Below are 23,491 nucleotides of genomic sequence, written 5' to 3'. Positions count from 1 at the left end.
GGTCTCAATCACTCACTGTGGCAAAGCATTCCATCTTCTAACAATTGTGTGTAAAGAAATTTCTCCTAACCTCCCTCCTCATTGATGATTTTATATTATTGTCCCATTTTGTCACTGACTACCCATCACAGGAAACTATTTACTTCACTAAAATGCTTCCTAATTTTGATAAACTTTTATTAAATCTCCTCAATCTTTGCTGCTCTGTGGAGATAGTCCCAGTGCCTCCAGTTTCTGCTCCTAACTATAGATTCCCATACCTGGCATCTAGCTTTCATGTATTTTCAACTATGGGATGCCCAAAACGCAGTCAGTATTCTGTGCCTCACCAATGTTTGCATAAATTGATCATTATTTCTTTATTTTTGTACTCTTGTGTGCCATTTATAAAACTCAATGTTCAGAGATTTTAATGGCTTTATCTACCTGCACTTTCAGGTATATTTGAACCCTGACATAAAAGCTCTTAAGAACAACCAAAATTATAACTATTCGTGTGCCTATTAAAACTGTGAGCTACTAGTACATGTAAAAACATAGCACATTAAAGTTAGCCAAGTGACTAACTCTACAAACCCAGAGCTAGTATTCACCTCCCTAAAAGAGTGTCAAAAAGTACAAGCAATATCTGAAAAGCAAACTAAATTGCCACACAGACTCGACAGTGCTTCTCACAGCATTAACACATCAAGTGAATTTAGATTTCATAAATCATAAAAACAAAGGCTCAGTAGCTCCTAATGGTAGCTCCACCAGATATGTTTACCGTGGAATAAATAGAATAAGTTATTCATTGATGCATACAAGAAGTCACATGTAGCTTTCAGGGAATGTTTGGGCTGCTGTAATCATCAAGGTAGACAGCTTCCATAATTGAATCAAGTAAATTGAATACATGGCACCAAGGTTCATTTCATTCAGGTTACAAAGGATTATTACTGCACATAATTAGAAACACTGGTGTACAAATGTTTACTGCAACAATTTGCATTGATATAGCACCTTTAATGTAGAAACATGTCCCAAGGTTCGTCACAGGAACATAAATCAGCCAAAAAGTGACTGCAAGCCCTTTACGGAGGACGTTTCATATGCAATGTTAACCTGAAGAGAAGCTGTACAAATACACAGCGTCTACATAGCACCTAAAATACATTATCCTAAAATTTAAGTTTCAAGTGATTTTGTTTAATGTACATTTTTTGCACACTTACCCAGTCTGCACCTCCCACATTTTCATGGTTTTATCCCTTGAGGCAGACACTATGTGATCTCCATTAGGCATGATAGCTACTGATGAAATATTATGATCATGTCCTGAAAATGAATCAGGAGAGAGTTAGATTGGGATAAATACAACATAAAATGCCAGAAGCATGCAACAGTTCAGATTGCATGTGAAGGAAAAAGAACATTTCATAAGAACACAAGAATTAGGAACAGGAGTAGGCCATCTAGCCCCTCGAGCCTGCTCCGCCATTCAAAAAGATCATGGCTGATCTGGCCGTGGACTCAGCTCCACTTACCCGCCCGCTCCCCATAACCCTTAATTCCCTTATTGGTTAAAAATCTATCTATCTGTGACTTGAATACATTCAGTGAGCTAGCCTCAACTGCTTCCTTGGGCAGAGAATTCCACAGATTCACAACCCTCTGGGAGAAGAAATTCTTTCTCAACTCAGTTTTAAATTGGCTCCCCCGTATTTTGAAGCTGTGCCCCCTAGTTCTAGTCTCCCCGACCAGTGGAAACAACCTCTCTGCCTCTATCTTGTCTATCCCTTTCATTATTTTAAATGTTTCTATAAGATCACCCCTCATCCTTCTGAACTCCAACAAGTAAAGACCCAGTCTACTCAATCTATCATCATAAGGTAACCCATCATCTCTGGAATCAACCGAGTGAATCGTCTCGGTACCCCCTCCAAAGCCAGTATATCCTTCCTTAAGTAAGGCGACCAAAACTGCACGCAGTACTCCAGGTGCGGCCTCACCAATACCCTATACAGTTGCAGAAGGACCTCCCTGCTTTTGTACTCCATCCCTCTCGCAATGAAGGCCAACATTCCATTCGCCTTCCTGATTACCTGCTGCACCTGCAAACTAACTTTTTGGGATTCATGCACAAGGACCCCCAGGTCCCTCTGCACCGCAGCATGTTGCAATTTCTCCCCATTCAAATAGTATTCCTTTTTTTGTTTTTTTTCCCTCCGCAAGGTGGATGACCTCACACTTTCCGACATTGTATTCCATCTGCCAAACCTTAGCTCATTCGCTTAACCTATCTAAATCTCTTTGCAGCCTCTGTGTCCTCGACACAACCCGCTTTCCCACTAATCTGTGTGTCATCTGCAAATTTTGTTACACTACACTCTGTCCCCTCTTCCAGGTCATCTATGTATATTGTAAACAGTTGTGGTCCCAGCACCGATCCCTGTGGCACACCACTAACCACTGATTTCCAACACGAAAAGGACCCATTTATCCCGACTCTCTGCTTTCTGTTAGCCAGCCAATTCTCTATCCATGCTAATACATTTCCACTGACCCCGCGTACCTTTATCTTCTGCAGTAACCTTTTGTGTGGCACCTTATCGAATGCCTTTTGGAAATCTAAATACACCACATCCATCGATACAGCTCTATCCACCATGCTCGTTATATCCTCAAAGAATTCCAGTAAATTAGTTAAACATGATTTCCCCTTCATGAATCCATGCTGCGTCTGCTTGATTGCACAATTCCTATCTCGATGTCCCGCTATTTCTTCTTTAATGATAGTTTCAAGCATTTTCCCCACTACAGATGTTAAACTAACCAGCCGACAGTTACCTGCCTTTTGATTGGCCCCTTTTTTTTTATAAACAGAGGTGTTACATTAGCTGCTTTCCAATCCGTTGGTACCTCCCCAGAGTCGAGAGAATTTTGGTAGATTATAACAAATGCATCTGCTATAACTTCCGCCATCTCTTTTAATACCCTGGAATGCATTTCATCAGGACCAGGGGACTTGTCTACCTTGAGTCCCATTAGCCTGTCCAACACTACCCCCCGAATGATAGTGATTGTCTCCAGGTCCTCCCTTCACACATTCCTGTGACCAGCAATTTCTGGCATGGTTTGTGTGTCTTCCACTGTGAAGACCGAAGCAAAATAATTGTTTAAGGTCTCAGCCATTTCCACATTTCTTATGATTAAATCCCCCTTCTCATCTTCTAAGGAACCAACATTTACTTTAGTCACTCTTTTCCGTTTTATATATCTGTAAAAGCTTTTACTATCCGTTTATATGTTTTGCGCAAGTTTACCTTCGTAATCTATCTTTCCTTTCTTTATTGCTTTCTTCGTCATTCTTTGCTGTCGTTTAAAATTTTCCCAATCTTCTAGTTTCCCACTAACCTTGGCCACCTTGTATGCATTGGTCTTTAATTTGATACTCTCCTTAATTTCCCTGGTTATCCACGGCTGGTTCTCTTACCGCCCTTCTTTTTCATTGGAACATATTTTTGTTGAGCACTATTAAAGAGCTCCTTAAAAGTCCTCCACTGTTCCTCAATTGTGCCACCGTTTAGTCTGTGTTTCCAGTCTACTTTAGCCAACTCTGCCCTCATCCCACTGTAGTCCCCTTTGTTTAAGCATAGTACGCTCGTTTGAGACGCTACTTCCTCACCCTCAATCTGTATTACAAATTCAACCATACTGTGATCACTCATTCCGAGGGGATCTTTTACTAGGAGATCGTTTATTATTCCTGTCTCATTACAGAGGACCAGATCTAAGATAGCTTGCTCCCTTGTAGGTTCTGTAACATACTGTTCGAAGAAACAATCCCGTATGCATTCTCCAGGCTACCCCGTGCGATTTGATTTGACCAATCGATATGTAGGTTAAAATCCCCCATGAATACTGCCGTTCCTTTTTCACATGCCTCCATTATTTCCTTGATTATTGCCCGCCCCACCGTGAAGTTATTATTTGGGGGCCAAGAAACTACGCCCACCAGTGACTTTTTCCCCTTACTATCTCTAATCTCCACCCACAATGATTCAACATTTTGTTCATTAGAGCCAATATCATCTCTCAACTGCCCTGATATCATCCTTTATTAACAGAGCTACCCCACCTCCTTTCCCTTCTTGTCTATCTTTCCGAATCGTCAGATACCCCTGTATGTTTAATTCCCAGTCTTGGCCACCCAGCAACCATGTTAAATTTCAAATTGTACCCATCAAACTCTGAGAAATGGTCCCATCCAAAAACAAACCTTTTCTCATCTGCTGTGTCATTTCCACCACTTTCAAATTTGTGCATGTTAATTTTTTTTTTTAAAATAAGAGCACCTACTAGCCTTAGATTCCTATTCTTTTGAATATTCTTACTGCCAGTGTCCACTGAAATCTTATATAGTGCCATAGCACATTTCAGAAATGTCTCCAAGTACTCGGTAATGTAAGCAAACAAGGCAGCCATTATGCACACAGCAGATCCCACAAACAGCAACTAGATGGAATAGCTAGTTAATCTATTACTGGTGATGTTGGCCGAGGACACCTGATCTTATTCAAATAGTACCATGTCTATTTAAAATATTCCAACAGGCAGATTTGGCATTGGCTTAACATCTCATTCGAAGAGCAGCACCTGTGACAATGACAATGCAGTACTCCTTCAGTACGACACTGAATTGTCAAGTTCTGGAGTGGTGGCTTTAACCCACTATGCAAGATAGATTAAATGCATATCAGCCTGGCTTAATTGGTGGCAAAAGTGCTACCAATTAAGTCAGGCTGACACGCATTTAATTTGGATTATAATAAAACATTTGACAAAGTACCACATAAAAGGCTAGTTAACAAAACTGAGGGTCATGGAATAGGAGGGTCAGAATTTGGCTTCAGGACAGAAAACAGCGAGTTGTTGTAAATGGTTGTCTTTCAGACTGGAGGATGGTGCTTTTTTTGACTTGCATATTGGAAAACTGAGTAAAATTTCAACATTTTCTGATGACACCAAACTTGGAGGTGTGGCAAACAATGAGGATGATACCAATTGACAACAACAGGACAGATAAGCTAGCATAATGGGCAGATGGAGTTTAATACAGAGAAGTGTGAGGTGAGCATTTTGGCAGAAGGGAAAGAGAGAGGCAATATAGACTTCATGGGACATGTTCTAAAGAATGTACAGGGACAGAGAGACCTGGGGGTTCATGTGCATAGATCTTTGAAGATAGCAGGGCATATTGAGAGAGCAGTTCGCAAAGCATACGAGATCTTGGGCTTCATAAATAAAGACATTGAGTATAAAAGTAGGGAAGTTATGCTGAACCTTTATAAAGCTCTGGTTAGGCCACAACTAGAGTGTTGTGTCCAGTTCTGGTCACCATACTTTAGGCAGGATGTGAAGGTCCTTGACAAGGTGCCACACAAAAGGTTATTGCACAAGATAAAAGTTCACGGGGTTGGGGGTAATATATTAGCATGGATAGAAGATTGGCTGACAAACAGAAAACAAAGTCGGAATAAATGGTTCATTCTCTGGTTGGCAATCCGTAACGACTGGGGTGCCACAGGGATCTGTGTTGGGACCCCAACTATTTATAATCTATATTCACGACTTGGAAGAGAGGACTGAGTGTAATATAGCTAAGTTTGCTGACGATACAAAGATGGGAGGAAAAACAATGTGTGAGGAGGACAGAGAGGCTGCAGGAGGACATAGACAGGCTAAGTGAATGGACAAGAATTTGGCAGGTGGAGTATAATGTTGGAAAGTGTGAGGTTATGCACTGTGGCAGAAAAAAAATCAAAGAGCAAGTTATCATTTAAATGGAGAAAGATTGCAAAGTGCTGCAGTACAGCAGGACCTTGGGGTACTTGTGCATGAAACACAAAAGAATAGTCTGCAGGTACAGCAAGTGATCAGGAAGGCCAATGGAATCTTGGCCTTCATTGCAAAGGGGATGGCGTATAAAAGCAGGGAAGTCTTGCTACAGCTGTACAGGGTATTGGTGAGGCCACACCTGGAATACTGCGTGCAGTTTTGGTTTCCATATTTACAAAAGGATATACTTGCTTTGGAGGCAGTTCAGAGAAGGTTCACTCGGTTGATCCCGGGGATGAGGGGGTTGATTTATGAGGAAAGGTTGAGTGGGTTGGGCCTCTACTCATTGGAATTAAGAATGAGAGGTGATCCTATCGAAACGTACAAGATTATGAGGGGGCTTGACAAGGTGGATGCAGAGAGGATGTTTCCACTGGTGGGGGAGACGAGAACTAGAGGGCATGATCTTAGGGTAAGGGGCCACCCATTTAGAACTGAGATGAGGAGAAATTTCTTCTGAGGGTTGTGAATCTGTGGAATTCGCTGCCTCAGAGAACTGTGGAAGCTGGGTCATTAAATAAATGCAAGACAGAAATAGATAGTTTCTTCGACGATAAGGGGATAAGGGGTTATGGGGAGCAGGCAGGGAAGTGGAGCTGAGCCCATGATCAGATCAGCCACGATTTTATTGAATGGCAGGGCAGGCACGAGGGGCCTTGTGGTCTACTCCTGCTCCTATTTCTTATGTTCTCATGTCCTCGAGGGCGTAGAATGGTTCCAGGCATGAGGGATTTTAGCTACAAACTTAGGTTGGAGAAGCTGGGGTTGTTCCCCTTGGAGCAAAGGTGGTTGAGGGGAAATTTGATAGCGGTGTACATGATGACGACGGGTTTGGATATGGTAGACAGAGAAAGGCTGTTCCCATTCGCTGATGGTACAAGGACTAGGGGACACAGATTTAATGTTTGGGCAAGAGATACAGGGGGGATGCAAGGAGAACTTTTTTACGCAGCGAGTGGTAATGAGCTGGAACTCGCTGCCGAAGAAGGTGGTGGAAGTGGAGACGATCAATGATTTCAAAAGGAAATTGGATGGGCAGTTGAGGGAAATAAAGTTAGAACTATGGGGATAGAGTGGGAGAATGGGACTGACTGGATTGCTCTAGAGAGCCAGCATGGACTTGATGGGCCCAACGGCCTCCTTCTGTGCTGTAATGACTGATTGCAATGCTTATAATGTTTGCCATTTTACTAACAGGCCCAATCCAGACATTTCTGCTGACAAGCACAATAGAAAAAAAAAGAGGGGGAAGGGAAGCGAATGAGGTTTCACGTACAACAATCTCAGAGTACTCATGGCTTAGATTGCAGATGCATAAGCCATATGTCTTTATGGGCTGCACAAGTCTGTACCACAGAGCCTCATTGGCTGTGTGCAAAATTTAAAACCATGAACAGGAAGGGCCACTGTGCGGCAGAATTCTAAAAGGACAAAGGGTGTTAAAAAAACAAGCCTGAAGGCTTTGTGTCTTAATGCAAGGAGTATCCGCAATAAGGTGGATGAATTAACTGTGCAAATCGATGTTAACAAATATGGTGTGATTGGGATTACGGAGACGTGGCTCCAGGATGATCAGGGCTGGGAACTCAACATCCAGGGGTATTCAACATTCAGGAAGGATAGAATAAAAGGAAAAGGAGGTGGGGTAGCATTGCTGGTTAAAGAGGAGATTAATGCAATAGTTAGGAAAGACATTAGCTTGGATGATGTGGAATCTATATGGGTAGAGCTGCACAACACCAAAGGGCAAAAATCGTTAGTGGGAGTTGTGTACAGACCTCCAAACAGTAGTAGTGATGTTGGGGAGGGCATCAAACAGGAAATTAGGGGTGCATGCAATAAAGGTGCAGCAGTTATAATGGGTGACTTTAATATGCACATAGATTGGGCTAGCCAAACTGGAAGCAATACGGTGGAGGAGGATTTCCTGGAGTGCACAAGGGATGGTTTTCTAGACCAATATGTCGAGAAACGAACGAGGGGGGAGGCCATCTTAGACTGGGTGTTGTGTAATGAGAGAGGACTAATTAGCAATCTCATTGTGCAAGGCCCCTTGGGGAAGAGTGACCATAATATGGTGGAATTCTGCATTAGGATGGAGAATGATACAGTTAATTCAGAGACCATTGTCCAGAACTTAAAGAAGGGTAACTTTGAAGGTATGAGGCGTGAATTGGCTAGGATAGATTGGCGAATGATACTGAAGGGGTTGACTGTGGATGGGCAATGGCAGACATTTAGAGACCGCATGGATGAATTACAACAATTGTACATCTCTGTCTGGTGTAAAAATAAAAAAGGGAAGGTGGATCAACCGTGGCTATCTGGGGAAATCAGGCATAATATTAAAGCCAAGGAAGTGGCATACAAATTGGCCAGAAATAGCAGCGAACCTGGGGACTGGGAGAAATTTAGAACTCAGCAGAGGAGGACAAAGGGTTTGATTAGGGCAGGGAAAATGGAGTACGAGAAGAAGCTTGCAGGGAACATTAAGGCGGATTGCAAAAGTTTCTATAGGTATGTAAAGAGAAAAAGGTTAGTAAAGACAAACGTAGGTCCCCTGCAGTCAGAATCAGGGGAAGTCATAACGGGGAACAAAGAAATGGCAGACCAATTGAACAAGTACTTTGGTTCAGTATTCACTAAGGAGGACACAAACAACCTTCCGGATATAAAAGGGGTCAGAGGGTCTAGTAAGGAGGAGGAACTGAGGGAAATCTTTATTAGTCGGGAAATTGTGTTGGGGAAATTGATGGGATTGAAGGCCGATAAATCCCCAGGGCCTGATGGACTGCATCCCAGAGTACTTAAGGAGGTGGCCTTGGAAATAGCGGATGCATTGACAGTCATTTTCCAACATTCCATTGACTCTGGATCAGTTCCTATCGAGTGGAGGGTAGCCAATGTAACCCCACTTTTTAAAAAAGGAGGGAGAGAGAAAACAGGGAATTATAGACCGGTCAGCCTGACCTCAGTAGTGGGTAAAATGATGGAATCAATTATTAAGGATGTCATAGCAGTGCATCTGGAAAATGTTGACATGATAGGTCCAAGTCAGCATGGATTTGTGAAAGGGAAATCATGTTTGACAAATCTTCTGGAATTTTTTGAGGATGTTTCCAGTAAAGTGGACAAAGGAGAACCAGTTGATGTGGTATATTTGGACTTTCAGAAGGCTTTCGACAAGGTCCCACACAAGAGATTAATGTGCAAAGTTAAAGCACATGGGATTGGGGGTAGTGTGCTGACGTGGATTGAGAACTGGTCGTCAGACAGGAAGCAAAGAGTAGGAGTAAATGGGTACTTTTCGGAATGGCAGGCAGTGACTAGTAGGGTACCGCAAGGTTCTGTGCTGGGGCCCCAGCTGTTTACATTGTACATTAATGATTTAGACGAGGGGATTAAATGTAGTATCTCCAAATTTGCGGATGACACGAAGTTGGGTGGCAGTGTGAGCTGCGAGGAGGATGCTATGAGGCTGCAGAGTGACTTGGATAGGTTAGGTGAGTGGGCAAATGCATGGCAGATGAAGTATAATGTGGATAAATGTGAGGTTATCCACTTTGGTGGTAAAAACAGAGAGACAGACTATTATCTGAATGGTGACAGATTAGGAAAAGGGAAGGTGCAACGAGACCTGGGTGTCATGGTACATCAGTCATTGAAGGTTGGCATGCAGGTACAGCAGGCGGTTAAGAAAGCAAATGGCATGTTGGCCTTCATAGCGAGGGGATTTGAGTACAGGGGCAGGGAGGTGTTGCTACAGTTGTACAGGGCCTTGGTGAGGCCACACCTGGAGTATTGTGTACAGTTTTGGTCTCCTAACTTGAGGAAGGACATTCTTGCTATTGAGGCAGCGAAGATTCACCAGACTGATTCCCAGGATGGTGGGACTGACCTATCAAGAAAGACTGGATCAACTGGGCTTGTATTCACTGGAGTTCAGAAGAATGAGAGGGGACCTCATAGAAATGTTTAAAATCCTGACGGGTTTAAACAGGTTAGATGGTGGAAGAATGTTCCCAATGTTGGTGAAGTCCAGAACCAGGGGTCACAGTCTAAGGATAAGGGGTAAGCCATTTAGGACCGAGATGAGGAGAGACTTCTTCACCCAGAGTGGTGAACCTGTGGAATTCTCTGCCACAGAAAGTGGTTGGGGCCAATTCACTAAATATATTCAAAAGGGAGTTAGATGAAGTCCTTACTACTCGGGGGATCAAGGGGTATGGTGTGAAAGCAGGAAGGGGGTACTGAAGTTTCATGTTCAGCCATGAACTCATTGAATGGCGGTGCAGGCTAGAAGGGCTGAATGGCCTGCTCCTGCACCAATTTCTATGTGTCTATGTTTCTATGTTCTTGCTCATTTGCAATATCTCAAGTTGTTGACACTAACAGAACTTGAAATTCACACAGGATAAACCAGGAATGAAATGCAAGCACAAAGAGCTAACTAAACCAGGGCATTCCATATTGCAGTATAGACAGCCCTGGCTTATAGTATCGGAATTCAAAATTGTGCTGCTTCGATAGTCCCTCCACCTCAGTGGAATTCTATTCAACATTTAAACTCCAATTACAGCAATCAAATCTCTGCACAACTACCACTAAATAATTACAAAAGCATGAAACAATATCTAAAAAAGCATTTGGAAGAGCAGTAAAATTGCAGGTGGTGTGTCGAACTGTGCCCACAACCCACTAAGTCAGTTGCCTAAGGAATGATTCTGGTCATTATTAAACCAGATGGTAAAAATGTGCACCCCAAGGTAACAATAAGGTGAATTGTAATACCTATAACCAGTAGCTGAGCTGTTGTGAGGATGTGTTCTCATTGGGGAGAGGATGGGTGGAGCAAGGCACCAAGTAGAGAATTCAAGGCAGGACACCCAAAGCTACTTTCGCACACATCTAGAGACCAGTTTCAGTTCAAAATGACATTGGAGTAAATAGTATACCATTTCTTGACTAGAAATACCGCTGGGCACAGAGTGATCGAATAAAGGGTAAAATTGCCAATTGAGAATCTCAACTTAAGAAAATAGAAATAATTTAAAACATTTTCAGAAGCAAGAAACATTCTCCTTGGCCTGGGAATTAGCATTTTTGACAGTGATGAATTAAATCTACTACAGGACCTGATGGTGCCGGAACAGAGAATCTTCTGAACCACGGAAGGTCACGCTTACCAGTACCTGTTGACAGCGTGCAGGCTCCTGTGTGTGTGCTGGCAGCCTGTGGGTGGTTCTCTCAGCACCCATGCGCACACTGACTGACTACCGCTCCAGCCAATCGTCGAACACACTCACTGACTGACAGCCACTCCGGCCAATCGCCAAATACACTCACTGACGGTCGTTCCAGCCAATCGAAACTTGAAAGAAATAAACCCTCCTCTTCCTCAGGCTCAGCTAATGCCAAACCATGGATATTTCCGGATCAGAGAGATTCAACCTGGATTAGATTTATGAAGTTCTATTCTGCTTAAGGTGCAATTTATGAAAAAAAATTGATTCTCACCTACTCGATAGTAAGGATATTCCTGCTTCTCTTACCCCCGCCCCAAGAAAAGAAACCAGACTCTTACCATGCATGGTCCTAATGCATTCAAAGCTCTGGAAATCCCAAAGCTTAATGGTCATATCAGCAGAGCAGGATGCCAACAGCTTGCCATTCTGATCGAAGGAGATATCCTGTACAGAGTCTGTGTGACCTTTCAGTGTACGTTCAAAATCTCCAGTCTCATAGTCCCAGACCTATCAGGTGAATATAAAACCAGAGTTAACAAATTGCAGGATTGTCAATTTTCCGTTCTTTCATTTACACACAGCAGGATAGTCTACCACCTTTGTGAATAATTAATTACTCGAGCACTGCTCCACAATACAATCCACGCCATCACTGAGAAAGTAATATCTGAAGCGATATCCGAAATTGCCATACTGGGTTCCAAATGACAGCAAATGTGGTTTTTCATTTATTCAAAATGGAGTTGCTGACAATTATTCTTGCGAATGCAATTTCCACCAAAGACTAATGTTATGCAAATAGAAAGTGGCAATTAGAATAATCAATGGGCAATTTAAGCAGCTTCATAATTCTGCTCATGATCCTTTTATAATTTATGGTACGTTTTTTCTATTGAAAAGGTGTAACTGATGCAAGTCGTCAGGAAATAGAAGTATTTCTTTACATCAAATTCTACTTCAAAAATTTCAGTAACATGCAAATCATAGCAATTATATGGCAAAAACATGAGCATTATAAAAGCTATAGTACTGAAGGGTGAAAGAAACGGATTTCTCCAAAATACAAACTAAAAAAAAGTCCTTGCCCTTTTGCTTCCTCATACCTGTGTGCTACTTTCTTTTAGAAAGCAAATATAGTTTAATTTGCCTCCATGGTTGCTGAGTCTTATTGACATGCTCATCAGTATAAGTGTGAATATGTAACTGTACCAAATACTGGAAACAAAAAAAACTAGATTGTCCTGCAGGCAGCATACCATTTAGATAGCCACAGACTGATAGGCCTATTGCAGGAAGCTGTAAAAATCTATGCGAACTTCCCTTATGGTTTGGTGGGCAGGGGCACTACCCATTGTTGTATTAAGCTATGTAGATCCAAAGGTTCTGGCCTGTGATGAGTTCCCACTCTGGCTAGCTGTTCAGTGTCTATGGACCACTTTTGGCTCAGTTCTTATCTCCACATAGTCGAATAGGCTTCTGACACTCACTGGCTCACACGTGAACAGCTACTTGGGCAAACCATGGATCGGCACACCAGATTTTAGCAATTTTAGGAAAGGAAGGGACCTAACCACTCGAGTTTAATGGGTAAGATCTTGCCAAAATAAAAACCCAGGATGCTTGGAGTTGTTCGATGTGCAGGGTTTTAAAATTGATCATAAATGTTACTCCATGAGGCATCTTTTATAATGCTAAAAATCCAATCATAAACCTGCTACAGTCGAATAGCTCCCTCCATCCATCCAAAATTGAAAAAGCAGTTTAGAGATGGCATGCTATACACCCAGACATTTATACTGATTATGCTAGACAACACAGCAGCTCTAGTTGCTATATTTTGGATACATTTATTATATAGCCCTGATAAAGTTGTTGAGGGCAATTCACTAAATATATTCAAAAAGGAGTTAGATGTCATCTTTACTACTAGGGGGATCAAGGGGTATGGCGAGAAAGCAGGAATGGGGTACTGAGGTTGCATGTTCAGCCATGAACTCATTGAATGGCAGGCAGTGCAGGCTCGAAGGGCCGAATGGCCTACTCCTGCACCTATGGTCTATGTTTCTATGTTTCTATAACGTTTAGCAAATTCATTATGATAAATACAGTTCTGCGACAATGTGAGGGCCACATTTATGAATATTTTTCATCTTGGAAACAAAATGTTCACTTTCTTCTAAATAGGCAGCTAATTAAGCTGGTTACAAAAGTTAATGACTGCCATCTCGGTCATTCCTTCTTAATACTACTAATCTACATGAATATAGATCTATAAAAAAGTTATAAAATTATGCAAATTGTTTTCCCACTTTCTTTTGCTACTCACCAACATTGCAAAGGATTGGGGGTGGATGGGGGAAAAACACAATGGGCTCAATTTTCCCCAATGCCGTTTTTTGATGCATTGCCAGAGTTACACCTTTTTTTGGTCCCGAGTACTCTAAAAAATTAAGTAGCAGGTTTCTCCATTCTATTTTTTGAAATTGGCACCAGACAGCCTGTCCTTTAACTTCGTGCGGTGGAGTCTAATGTCTGCACCGAAAAAAAATTATGCCCCTGCCCCCCTTCTGCACATGTGCGAGAAAAGAAAAAGGACATTTTTGACGTGATTGCTATGGGTGCACATGCCCAATACAGCTCCCGGTCTGCATTCAGCCATTTTTGAAGAGCCAGTGTGTGGGAATTTTAATTCTCATTGGAAAAATCGGAGCTGCAATACAGGATGCAATGCGGCTCCAGGACCAAGAATTTCTTACAGGACGATAAAATGGAGGCACTGGTTGCTGTAATTGAGGCCACATGGTATGAGCTGGACACCAGCAGAGGTCACAAAAGTTTCACCAAAAGAAATGGCCAGTGCATAAAGAAGTGGCAGGACCTTGGTCAAGTAGTTAGTGTAGGTAATATTTTCATTTATTCAATGGAATTGCAATTGCTAATGTGACCATCTGTATATGTCCCACCCAGCAGAAAGACACCCTCTCTAAAAAGTTATATTTTCATTTTTGCGAGGAAGGTGGCACAAAAGAGAGAAAGAACTCCAACAGGAGGAGGCCTGGCAAATCTGCACCCACTGACACATTTGGAAGACAGGGTCGCTGCTTTGATGGGTCCTGCCTGGAACAAATCAACCACCACTGCACAAGCTGGGCCCACACTCGAGGGAGAGGCTAAGTCCTGCAAATTCCACTGTCTGGCTTTGTTAAATGTTAAGTACTGCGCGGGATAGCCATGCTTGGGTTCATTTATTTTGATTCGGCTAAAAAAACGGCGCAAATCACTGGGGAAAATTGAGCCCATTATCTATCAGCCTTAATTAAAACGATTATTTTCTTTTGAAAAGCAAGCACCATAACAAAGAGCAAAAAAAACCAGACAGGATAATTTTACTCTATAATTTGGAACTGTACAATTAGAAAGGCTTTAAATGCATTTTAATTCTTACTGGACGTCATTCAGCAAGCTAACCATATGGTGAAGTGATGAATCCCTAAAGAATTCAATGCTTAAATAATCAAAATTGCAAACACAATGTAGAAAGATGTCAAAAATCATCTATCTTGCAAAAAACCTGCCCTCCACCCCCAAGCAATATGTGTCCATTACACAGTAAGTCTAAGAACGCATGCATTGTTACAGCAGTGCCCATTTTCACTTTTAGGCCCTAGGACTAAGCAGGGTAACACTTCACTCACCAGCTCACATGAGTCTAATAGCTTTCTGGTAGCATGCATTCATGCAGAAAATAAATCACTGAGCAAATGCTCAGGAAAATAAAAGCAGCTAATCTGAACTGAAGCCAAACTGAAATACAATGCCATGATGACACAAATATTCTGCTATAGTCAGGATACTATTTAGGAAGCTCTTTGCAACATAAAAACCTGCATTGTCAAAACTGGGTTCAAAACAGTCAACATTTTCCTTTTCCTCTTTTTTGCCATTTCTGCATCTCCTGAAGGTGTTGACTCCTTAATGGTCAAACTCCTTCCTTTTTCTGCTGTATTAGCTAATCAGAGCTCAACAATGGGTCTTGGCACTACTCAACAGGGGTGCAGTGCAAAAAAAATTAAATCAAGGTCTCCAGCCTGGATTGCCAACTGGTGACTCCTGTTGTAATGTGTGCACGTATGTCATGTGAAGACAGGCTTGGGCCAGGTAATGATCAACCTCGCAGTCCAAAACCCACTGACACTCTGTCCAAGAATAGCCATTTGGTGAAGAGAATGAAGGGCAGCTGGTGTACAAAGTATGAGTCAATGCCTTCAGAAGAGATGGATAGAACATTAACCAGAAAGCTAAAAAGAATTAGATATGCAATGTGAAACTACACTACATTCAAAGTTGTACAATGATTTTCTAGAGCAGCATACACCTGGGAGCAATTAAAAGGCAGTAACCAAAGACAGCTGCAGATAACACCAAACCAAAAGACCGACCAGTTGTACAGCCCAAGTTTCTGCATCAGGTGAAAATGGCACACCTCCGAGACTTAATTGACCTGCCTGGGCTCGAAGGTGCGCCGGAATATTTTGCTGCAATTCCCCGGTCCTCCTGGACCGTGGCGTGGCACAGCGCAGTCTTCCTGGGGCGGAGCAAGCTGCAGGTGGGCGGGGCTAAGCCCGAGTGACTGAAGACTGTCGGCTACGTTGCGCGTGCACGGCTCAGGAGGGCGTTTTTCCTCAGTATGTTTCAGAATGGTGTGGGTACTGAGGCAAGGGCTGGGGGAGTACTCGAAATGATCGAAGGGCCGGAGGAGAGAGCAGGGGTGCCTCCGTCCAGCCTCCCCCGCCCCCCACGTTCAGCCCCACAGCCACCCCCCACGTTCAGCCACACCCACCCCCTCATCTCACACCATCCCCGCCACCACATCCCCATCCCCGCCAACACATCCCCATCCCCGCCAACACATCCCATCCTCACCCCCCACACACACACCACCCCACACCTCACTGTCAGATACAGAGAGAGAGAGAGAGACACTGACAGAAACACCTTCCCTTCACATAAAGGTAGGACTTCTATTTTTTTATTTTTTATTGATTGGTTGCTTAGTACTTTGGTCTTGGAGCTTTCTGTACAGGGTTCCTTCTATTTTTTATTAATTAATTGCTTATTACTTTTTGTGCTTCGTAAATGTACTGCTTTGTTTTGTGCTTACTGCTTTAAATGTATTTTGCTTCTTTAATGTTATGATGAAGGTGTTTATGGAAAATCCTCTAACTTCCCTCCCCCCCTGTTGTGATGTTGATGTGTCCTTTGTGTTTAATGCTTCCCACCCCCGTCTCTGGCTGTGCCTGCACTAAACTTAACTCTAGGTAAGGTTTTTCAGAACTTGCAAAAGTGGATACTTACTCCATCCTAAGTTAGTTTGTAGTAAGCTTTCACTGCCGAAACTAGCAAAACAGGCCTGAAGTGGCTGGACACGCCCACTTTTGGGAAAAAAATACCTTACCTAAAGCCAACCTAAACTAACTCACTAGAACTGGAGCAAACTATTATCCGAGAATTGCAATTTCTAACATACTCCAAACTAAACTAGTTGCTCCAAAAAACTAGGAGCAACTCCACCCGAAACTTGGGCCCATAGTGGCCAACTGAACTGCAAGCCTTTTTCACACACTCACCACTAGGCATAATGTTTTCAGATTTTATGCAGCTGTTCTGTGCCAGCACTGATTGATGGCTACCACGTGCAGTCAATGTTCACCATGTCCTTGATGCTTTTTCATTTCCGTGTTTAGGAATTAATAATAACTTTGAAATTCACAAAAAAAATCTGTCGTTGTCACAAATGAGAAAAGTCCATTTGCCCAAAACGTACATCCTCATTGTTACGCCATATACAATTTTCCCAGTGTAGTGAAAAATAAACTAACCACAAGTTTACAGTCAACACGATAAAAGCTCTGTAAATTTCTCTTAAAGCAGAAGTAATTCAGTAAAATACCAGAAAATGAATCCAATTGACTAACTGTACTCCAAAGACCACCTGCCCAAGGATACTCAAATTATTACTGGGAAGATCTATTGCTAGTAGATCTGAGTTGTCACACGTACAGTCGTTTAATTTAAATTACCTGTGAATGAAACTTTTTTTTTTATATTAAGAACGGTGTTATATTAAAATTGCTCAAGTCAAACAACGGGATAATGAAGTCCCTCCGCAAGTTAAACATGACTTGACAGTAGACCATATTTTCATTATCCAAAGTCAATACATCGCAATGCATAATTAAAGAACTGGAAAACCCAACCCTTTTTTCCTTCAAAAAACAGACCGTAAAGCATGTACATGCACTGAATTCAAAAATTGCACTGTAGAATAATATTTTCTCAAACACATGTTCAGTTTCCCATTCAGAACCAGCTATTCTCTTCTCATGGGTATGGCCAATTAAGCAATGGATTTATGGATCTAAGCCCACTAGCTGGCAACAGACTGTACCTGGATGGAAAATTAGGTACACATTACATAATCCCCCAGTGGTTAAACTTGGTTTGGTATAGATATTAAAAAGTAACACATTCATTCAATGGATTCTTTACCTTTATTGTGGCATCTTCAGAGGCTGATACCATGACACTGAAAACTGGATGGAAAATAACCCGTGTGACTGGACTTCTATGTCCACTCAGAGAGTATCTTTCTGGAGGACGAGGGATCCATTCTTTTGGGTCACGTTTTTGACCCAGGGGGCCAGCTGAAGTGAACTCCTCTTTTGCTTCGTTTAGTTTGGATTCTAATTCCATAACCTGTTGAATAGAATAAAGTAAAACTCGAAGAATTTTATTTTTTAATTTGAGGAAAAGCATATTAGGAGTCAAACTTTGAAACTTGGCAGCGTAATTAGAGGAAGAGGAAGTGGCAGTACTCTGGCTGGGATTCTGGAAGATTCTATTGCAGTTTGGGGAAGCCATTTTCACTAGTCAGGTTTAATGGATGGAAGTTTCAATGGGCTTTGAGAAATCATGTAGCAACAGGGTGCATCCCAGTACTGAGCATGGGTAAATATCTGATGCTTACAATGGAATATGAGGCCCATCACATGCAAAAAATAGTGTGTTATTTTGTAATTGTGAAATAAACCTAAATGAGTTGATTTTTCTTTTAAAGACTGTTGCTTTTGAGTGAGAATTTTCCTACATTTTCAAGACATTTAAGAGTTCTACAGAAATCTACTGAACACTAAAGCTTTCTAAATATTGGTGATTTCCTTTGGGTCAAGGAAAGAATCAGGGGTGCCTCTCTTCTCACCAAAAGCAAAGGAAAGGAAGCTGAAAAGAAATCAAACCATCACTTAAACCACTCGAGGCTGCAGAACAATTTCCTTGCAAGAGAAATTTAATTTAGGCATCAAATTAAGAACAAGGTTTAGTTCTGTAACTGGATATTCCTACTTATTCCCAAGAAGACTACGGAATCGTAGAATTCAAGTAAACTAAGTCAGTCTCTTCCACTGTTTATTTCCACCCCCCTCCCCCAAATGAAACTGAACACCATACTTGACTAAGCATTTTCTTTCTGCTTCTGGATTGTAAAGGTGACACCATTACATTTTCTCAGAGGGTGATGGACGTTTGGAATCGGATTCAAAGAGGTGGCAGATCTTAAGGTGGTGTTAAACGCATTTTTGAAAAACTAATAGGTTTCGGGCCTCCTGGGGTTTGCCTGATCACCATTGTGGGTCAGAGAGGAATTTTGGATTCCTGTACTGACGTTTAGAGTCTTTTTCTTTGCCACTTCCATGTGTTGGGGAAGGTATGTGCATGGAGGAGAGGCCAGCAGAACAGGAGGCAAATGCATATGGGTCAGATGGGCTTTTCTGCTGACAAGTGCCTAACATATTACATTCGAACCTCACCTTCTTCTGTAGTCTTATCACAGAGGTCCATTTTTTCTCCAGCAGTCCAGCATATTTCTTGTCTAATTCTTCATTCTAGAGAAGTAAAACAAGATTAAAAACAAAGCCAGACAAAATTATATTGCAGTTTCCAGTCGGATAACAAGAGCAGAAAAGAAATAAATCCAGTATGCCCTAAAACCTTCATTAATTTCTTCCAATGATCAATTGGTCCAGTTTCCTTTTTAAATTGACTGTCCCCCAAATCCACTAAGGTGGGGGAAAACAGTCCAATCTCACATCTTGCTCAAAGCTTGTGAATTCTGTAATTGAGACGAGTTCTGTGCTTGTTGTCTACTTTATTTACACATATACCATGCACCAATTTATTGTTGTTTAATGAAGATTTTTTTTTTTTTTTTTTTTTTTATAACAGTTTCTACTGCAACTTTATGCTTCTTAGAACAGCAAACTTTTGTTAAGGATCTGATCTTCAGATTTATGACATCAAACTGCATCTAATCTTTGGATGCTTTTCAAAGCTAAATTTGAACAACGTTCCCACACTAAAGGGTAGCAATGCTCATGTTTGGCCAGAGTGGCAATTCAAATCTTTACTGTGCACGGAATTCCAGTTGTGCACATTGAGATAATAGTCATTTCTCTATTGTAGGTAAATTCTGCTGGGGTGTGGTAGCAGTGGTTATGTTACTGGACTAGTAATCCAGAGCCTGGACTAATGATCTGGCGACACGAGTTCAAATCCCACCACGACAGCTAAATTCAATAAAATCAAATCTGGAATTTAAAAAAAAACTAGCATTAGTAATGGTGACTGGATTGTTGTAAAAACCCATCTGGCTCACTAGTGTCCTTTAGGAAAGGAAATCTGCTATCCTTACCCGGTCTGGTCTATATGTGACTCCAGACCCACAGCAATGTGGTTGATTCTTAACTGGCCTCTGTAATGGCCACTCAGTTGTATTCAAGCAGGTGGCTCACCATCACCTTTGAGGAAAATTAGGGACTGGCAATAAATGCTGGCCTTGTTGGCTATGCCCACATCCCGTGAATGAATTTAAAAAAAATCCTTTATTGGAAAACCTTGAAAGCAAAACAAAAACAAAGCTACTGGCACACCAGACATCGGGAACGAGAACAGACAGGTCTGAAACTCTGAAGTATACAAGACAAGGCGGAGTGTCACACTTTAATATAATACAGCTGCAGAAATTCAACTTGCACAGGCCACACATCAGGATGGAAGCCCTGGGGACATTTTGATGAAACCTCCATACATGATGTTTACATCAATATTAGTGTTGGAGCCTCAGCAAGAGTTTGCACGTTGACTATGAAACCCTATTAAAAATATGCTAAACAGAAACTTTACTTTGACTCTAAATATCTTGTGAGCACCAAGTTGAAGCCAAAAGCTACCAAAGTTCTCTGAGCACCTGTAAGTATAGACAAAATATGACTTTTTTTTGCACAGTAAAGTACAAGAATTCTATGAAGAGATTTGAAAAGGTGGCGTTATATAAAATCGTTTTACTTTCTCCTGCACTTGTGTACAAAGTATCAGCAAAGGTCACGGATAAGGGTGCAGCTGCCTAGTTGCAGAGAAGATATACAGCTTCGGACTCTAATTAGATAAACTTCAACAAAGATAGGCAAAGAACTGATAATTTGAATGTGGCTAGATCACAAACCAAGGAAAACTCTCAATGGCACTATTAAAAGGTTTCAAATAGCAGGCAAAGACATCCCACGACAGTTGGCATTAATAATTTTGTCCATTTATGCATGTAAGCTGTGCACCCTCTGCCGAGAAGCTATGCAAAGCTATTTCCAATGCTGTTCAGCAGACACCAGGTAGAGATTGTAAAAGAATGACCCGCAACAGAGCCCCAAACAATTTTATTTTTCACTTGACGAGACATGTTGGCTTTGGTTTATGCTGTCACACTGCAAAGATCATCTGGGGAAACTCAAGTACAAATATCAGTTGCGTCTGCGATTCAGATCCAAGTCTCTTGGGCGATGGCAGAACATGCCAATTTTGTCATAGCAGGCTGTCTGTAAAGATCAGATGAAGGCTTTATGCCTTGTTTAGAAAAGGGTAAACTTATTGAATTAAAACCTGATTTCACATGTATTAAGGCACAAAAATGCAAGGTACAAACAAAGCAACCAATTTCTCCTTTTGTTGCACTAAATTTCCGATACAAACTCTGCAGAAAGTCCCAGTTGGACTCCATACAATCTGAACAGATGCTCTTTATACCAACCCATCTTATTTGTGATATTTCCTTTCCATCAGAAAAGGTTAGCAGATGAAGCAGCCAATTGACACTTGCATTTCTATAGCAGTCCTCATCAATGCCTTATATTAAAGGAGCAAGGAATACAAAATGGACACTGTTCACTGAGGGACTGAAAGAAAGCACCGTTTTCTAAGGTTTTGAAGGCAAGGCATCGTGAACTAGGCATAAGATTCAGAGGAAAATTGCAGAGAGGCTTAAAGCAGCTTTCAATGCTGAAGTAGAAGAAAAAATAGCCGCGTGGTAATACATGAATGGAAGATGAAATGCAGAGATGCAAGGCTGGCAAAAATCATCGAGGTCATGTGGGGTAAAGCCACAAGGCAGGGATTTAAAAGCAAGAACAAGAATTTTGAACTCAAGTAGCTGGGGCACAGGGAGCCAATGTAGCTTGGAAAGGATGCAGATGAGTATGCAGTATTCTATGTGGTTGAATGAGATGTGAACTTGTGCAAGGTTAAGATGGGAGAAAATTGGAGAAGTCAAGCCTTAATATGTTGAAGGTATGGACCAAGGTTTTGATAGTGGTGGGGGAAGGGTAGGCGGAAGACACAAACAGGGAGATAGAAAGAAAGCAGCCCCAGTAATGGAGCAGCTGTGGGAGAGGATGCGAGTACCATTGAGCATTGCATCAACATTCTACACCTCCTTGGGCAGCTTAAGAGGGCAACCAAGCAGGCTGTTGGGAGGCACGCAGGTGCTGTTAGCAGCCAAAAATAATTGTTTAGTTTCACATTTCTGCTTTCAACCCTCATAATTGTGACAGGACAGAAGGGGATTTTACGTGCCTTTTTTAAAAAATTTGTAATCTCTTCATATATTTTTGATAATGGAATAGCCCAAATCTGATGCACACTATGGCAAAATTGTGTGCCATCTCCAGATTAATTTTGTTTATTCCTCAAAAAAAAATCAATGCCATCCTTTTGGCATCTATAGATACAGCTGTCCTAACAGTATGCCTATTGCTAAAAGCAAACTTCTCATTTTTCTGATATTTGAAGCTTTCTGCCACTTTGGAAATTGCTAGAACTCTATCCCAACACTGTTGGATGCCAGGCTGTTCGGAAATTCGATCACACTACTCAACACTCGAGACGCTGGACAACAATTTCTCAATCATGTTTTTGTACTGGATCAAATTTCTGTTAACAAGCAAACCAATTTGACTTACCATATCTAACTCTGCCTCCTTCTTGAAAACTGAATAAGCCTCTTCATAGCCATTGGAGCGAAGATAGTCAGCTATAGCTCGATTTCTGAAAAACAAAGTCTAATTTTTAAAAAGCACAAATTAAGCATCTTCTACATAACAGATTTATTCATGCTGAAAGGAAAAAATGATAATTTTAAAAATGACTATTGAATAATATTTCTAAGAACCTCAGATATTGCTAAGAGGCCAACAGGAACAGGAGGGATGCAATAGAGCCAACTAGTGATTGGAAACCTGCATCTACACAGCGTGACATGCAAAACATTTACATACACCTTTCCACTCAAAAATGGTGGCACAGGAAATGTAATGTGGGCAGAAAATGTACGCAGTCACTAAACATAGTACGCACGCTCTCGAAATGACACACTCCCTTCCCATCACACCTCAGTCACCTTCACTCACCATTATCAATGACTCAGGAAATGGCTAGTAATATTTAAAAATTGTGTCACACTTCAGTGTATGCTCTGGCTTACCGTGAGCAATGCTATATGTGTGTGTGTGTGTGTATGTATTAAATACAAATAAAACATTTGACACAAGGGGCAAACAATTAATTGAAAACTCTAGTTAACTTGTGTGTGGTGCTGTGACATATTTTCAATGTTAAGTGTTAATGTATGCCACATTGTAGTTGCTGTTTTATAGTTGGAGTATGTTATCTTAAATAAAAACAGAAAATGCTGGAAATACAGCAGCTGTGGAGAGAAAAAGTTAATGTTTCAGGTCGATGACCTTTCAAGCAAGTGCAGGAGCAGGGAAAGGGGGAGGGGGAAAAGGACAGAAGTGAAGGTCTGAGAGTGGAATGCAGGAGAGATTAAATGACAAATGTGGTGATGGTGCAAAGCAAAAGGAGATGGTGCTGAGACAAATAAACAAAAGATGGGTGTAGGTGGTGTAAATGGCAACATCAGAATCATTACCAACAGCTGCTGTCCAAAAATTTGGGAGCGGTGTTTATGATCTGAAATTGTTGGC

The 23,491-nt window shown here is 41.6% G+C and overlaps 1 protein-coding gene across 6 annotated transcripts in view; it reads right to left on the bottom strand.

The window, feature by feature from the left end:
* The window catches only part of LOC139226343 (lissencephaly-1 homolog), a 138,310-nt gene that overhangs the window by 25,273 nt on the left and 89,546 nt on the right, over positions 1 to 23,491 (bottom strand). For all 6 annotated transcript variants that reach the window (XM_070857027.1, XM_070857026.1, XM_070857025.1 and 3 more), the window contains 5 exons: positions 22,469 to 22,553; positions 18,992 to 19,066; positions 17,676 to 17,882; positions 11,465 to 11,633; positions 1,215 to 1,317 (listed from right to left, as the gene is read on the bottom strand). In XM_070857027.1, the coding sequence (XP_070713128.1) occupies positions 1,215 to 1,317; positions 11,465 to 11,633; positions 17,676 to 17,882; positions 18,992 to 19,066; positions 22,469 to 22,553 (639 nt within the window). The remainder of the gene's footprint in view (positions 1 to 1,214; positions 1,318 to 11,464; positions 11,634 to 17,675; positions 17,883 to 18,991; positions 19,067 to 22,468; positions 22,554 to 23,491) is intronic.

The sequence above is a fragment of the Pristiophorus japonicus genome, chromosome 16 (genome assembly GCF_044704955.1).
Source record: "Pristiophorus japonicus isolate sPriJap1 chromosome 16, sPriJap1.hap1, whole genome shotgun sequence".
NCBI lineage: Eukaryota > Metazoa > Chordata > Chondrichthyes > Pristiophoridae > Pristiophorus > Pristiophorus japonicus.
Note: the sequence above shows the minus strand (reverse complement) of the source record. Positions and strands in the feature narration are given on the sequence as shown.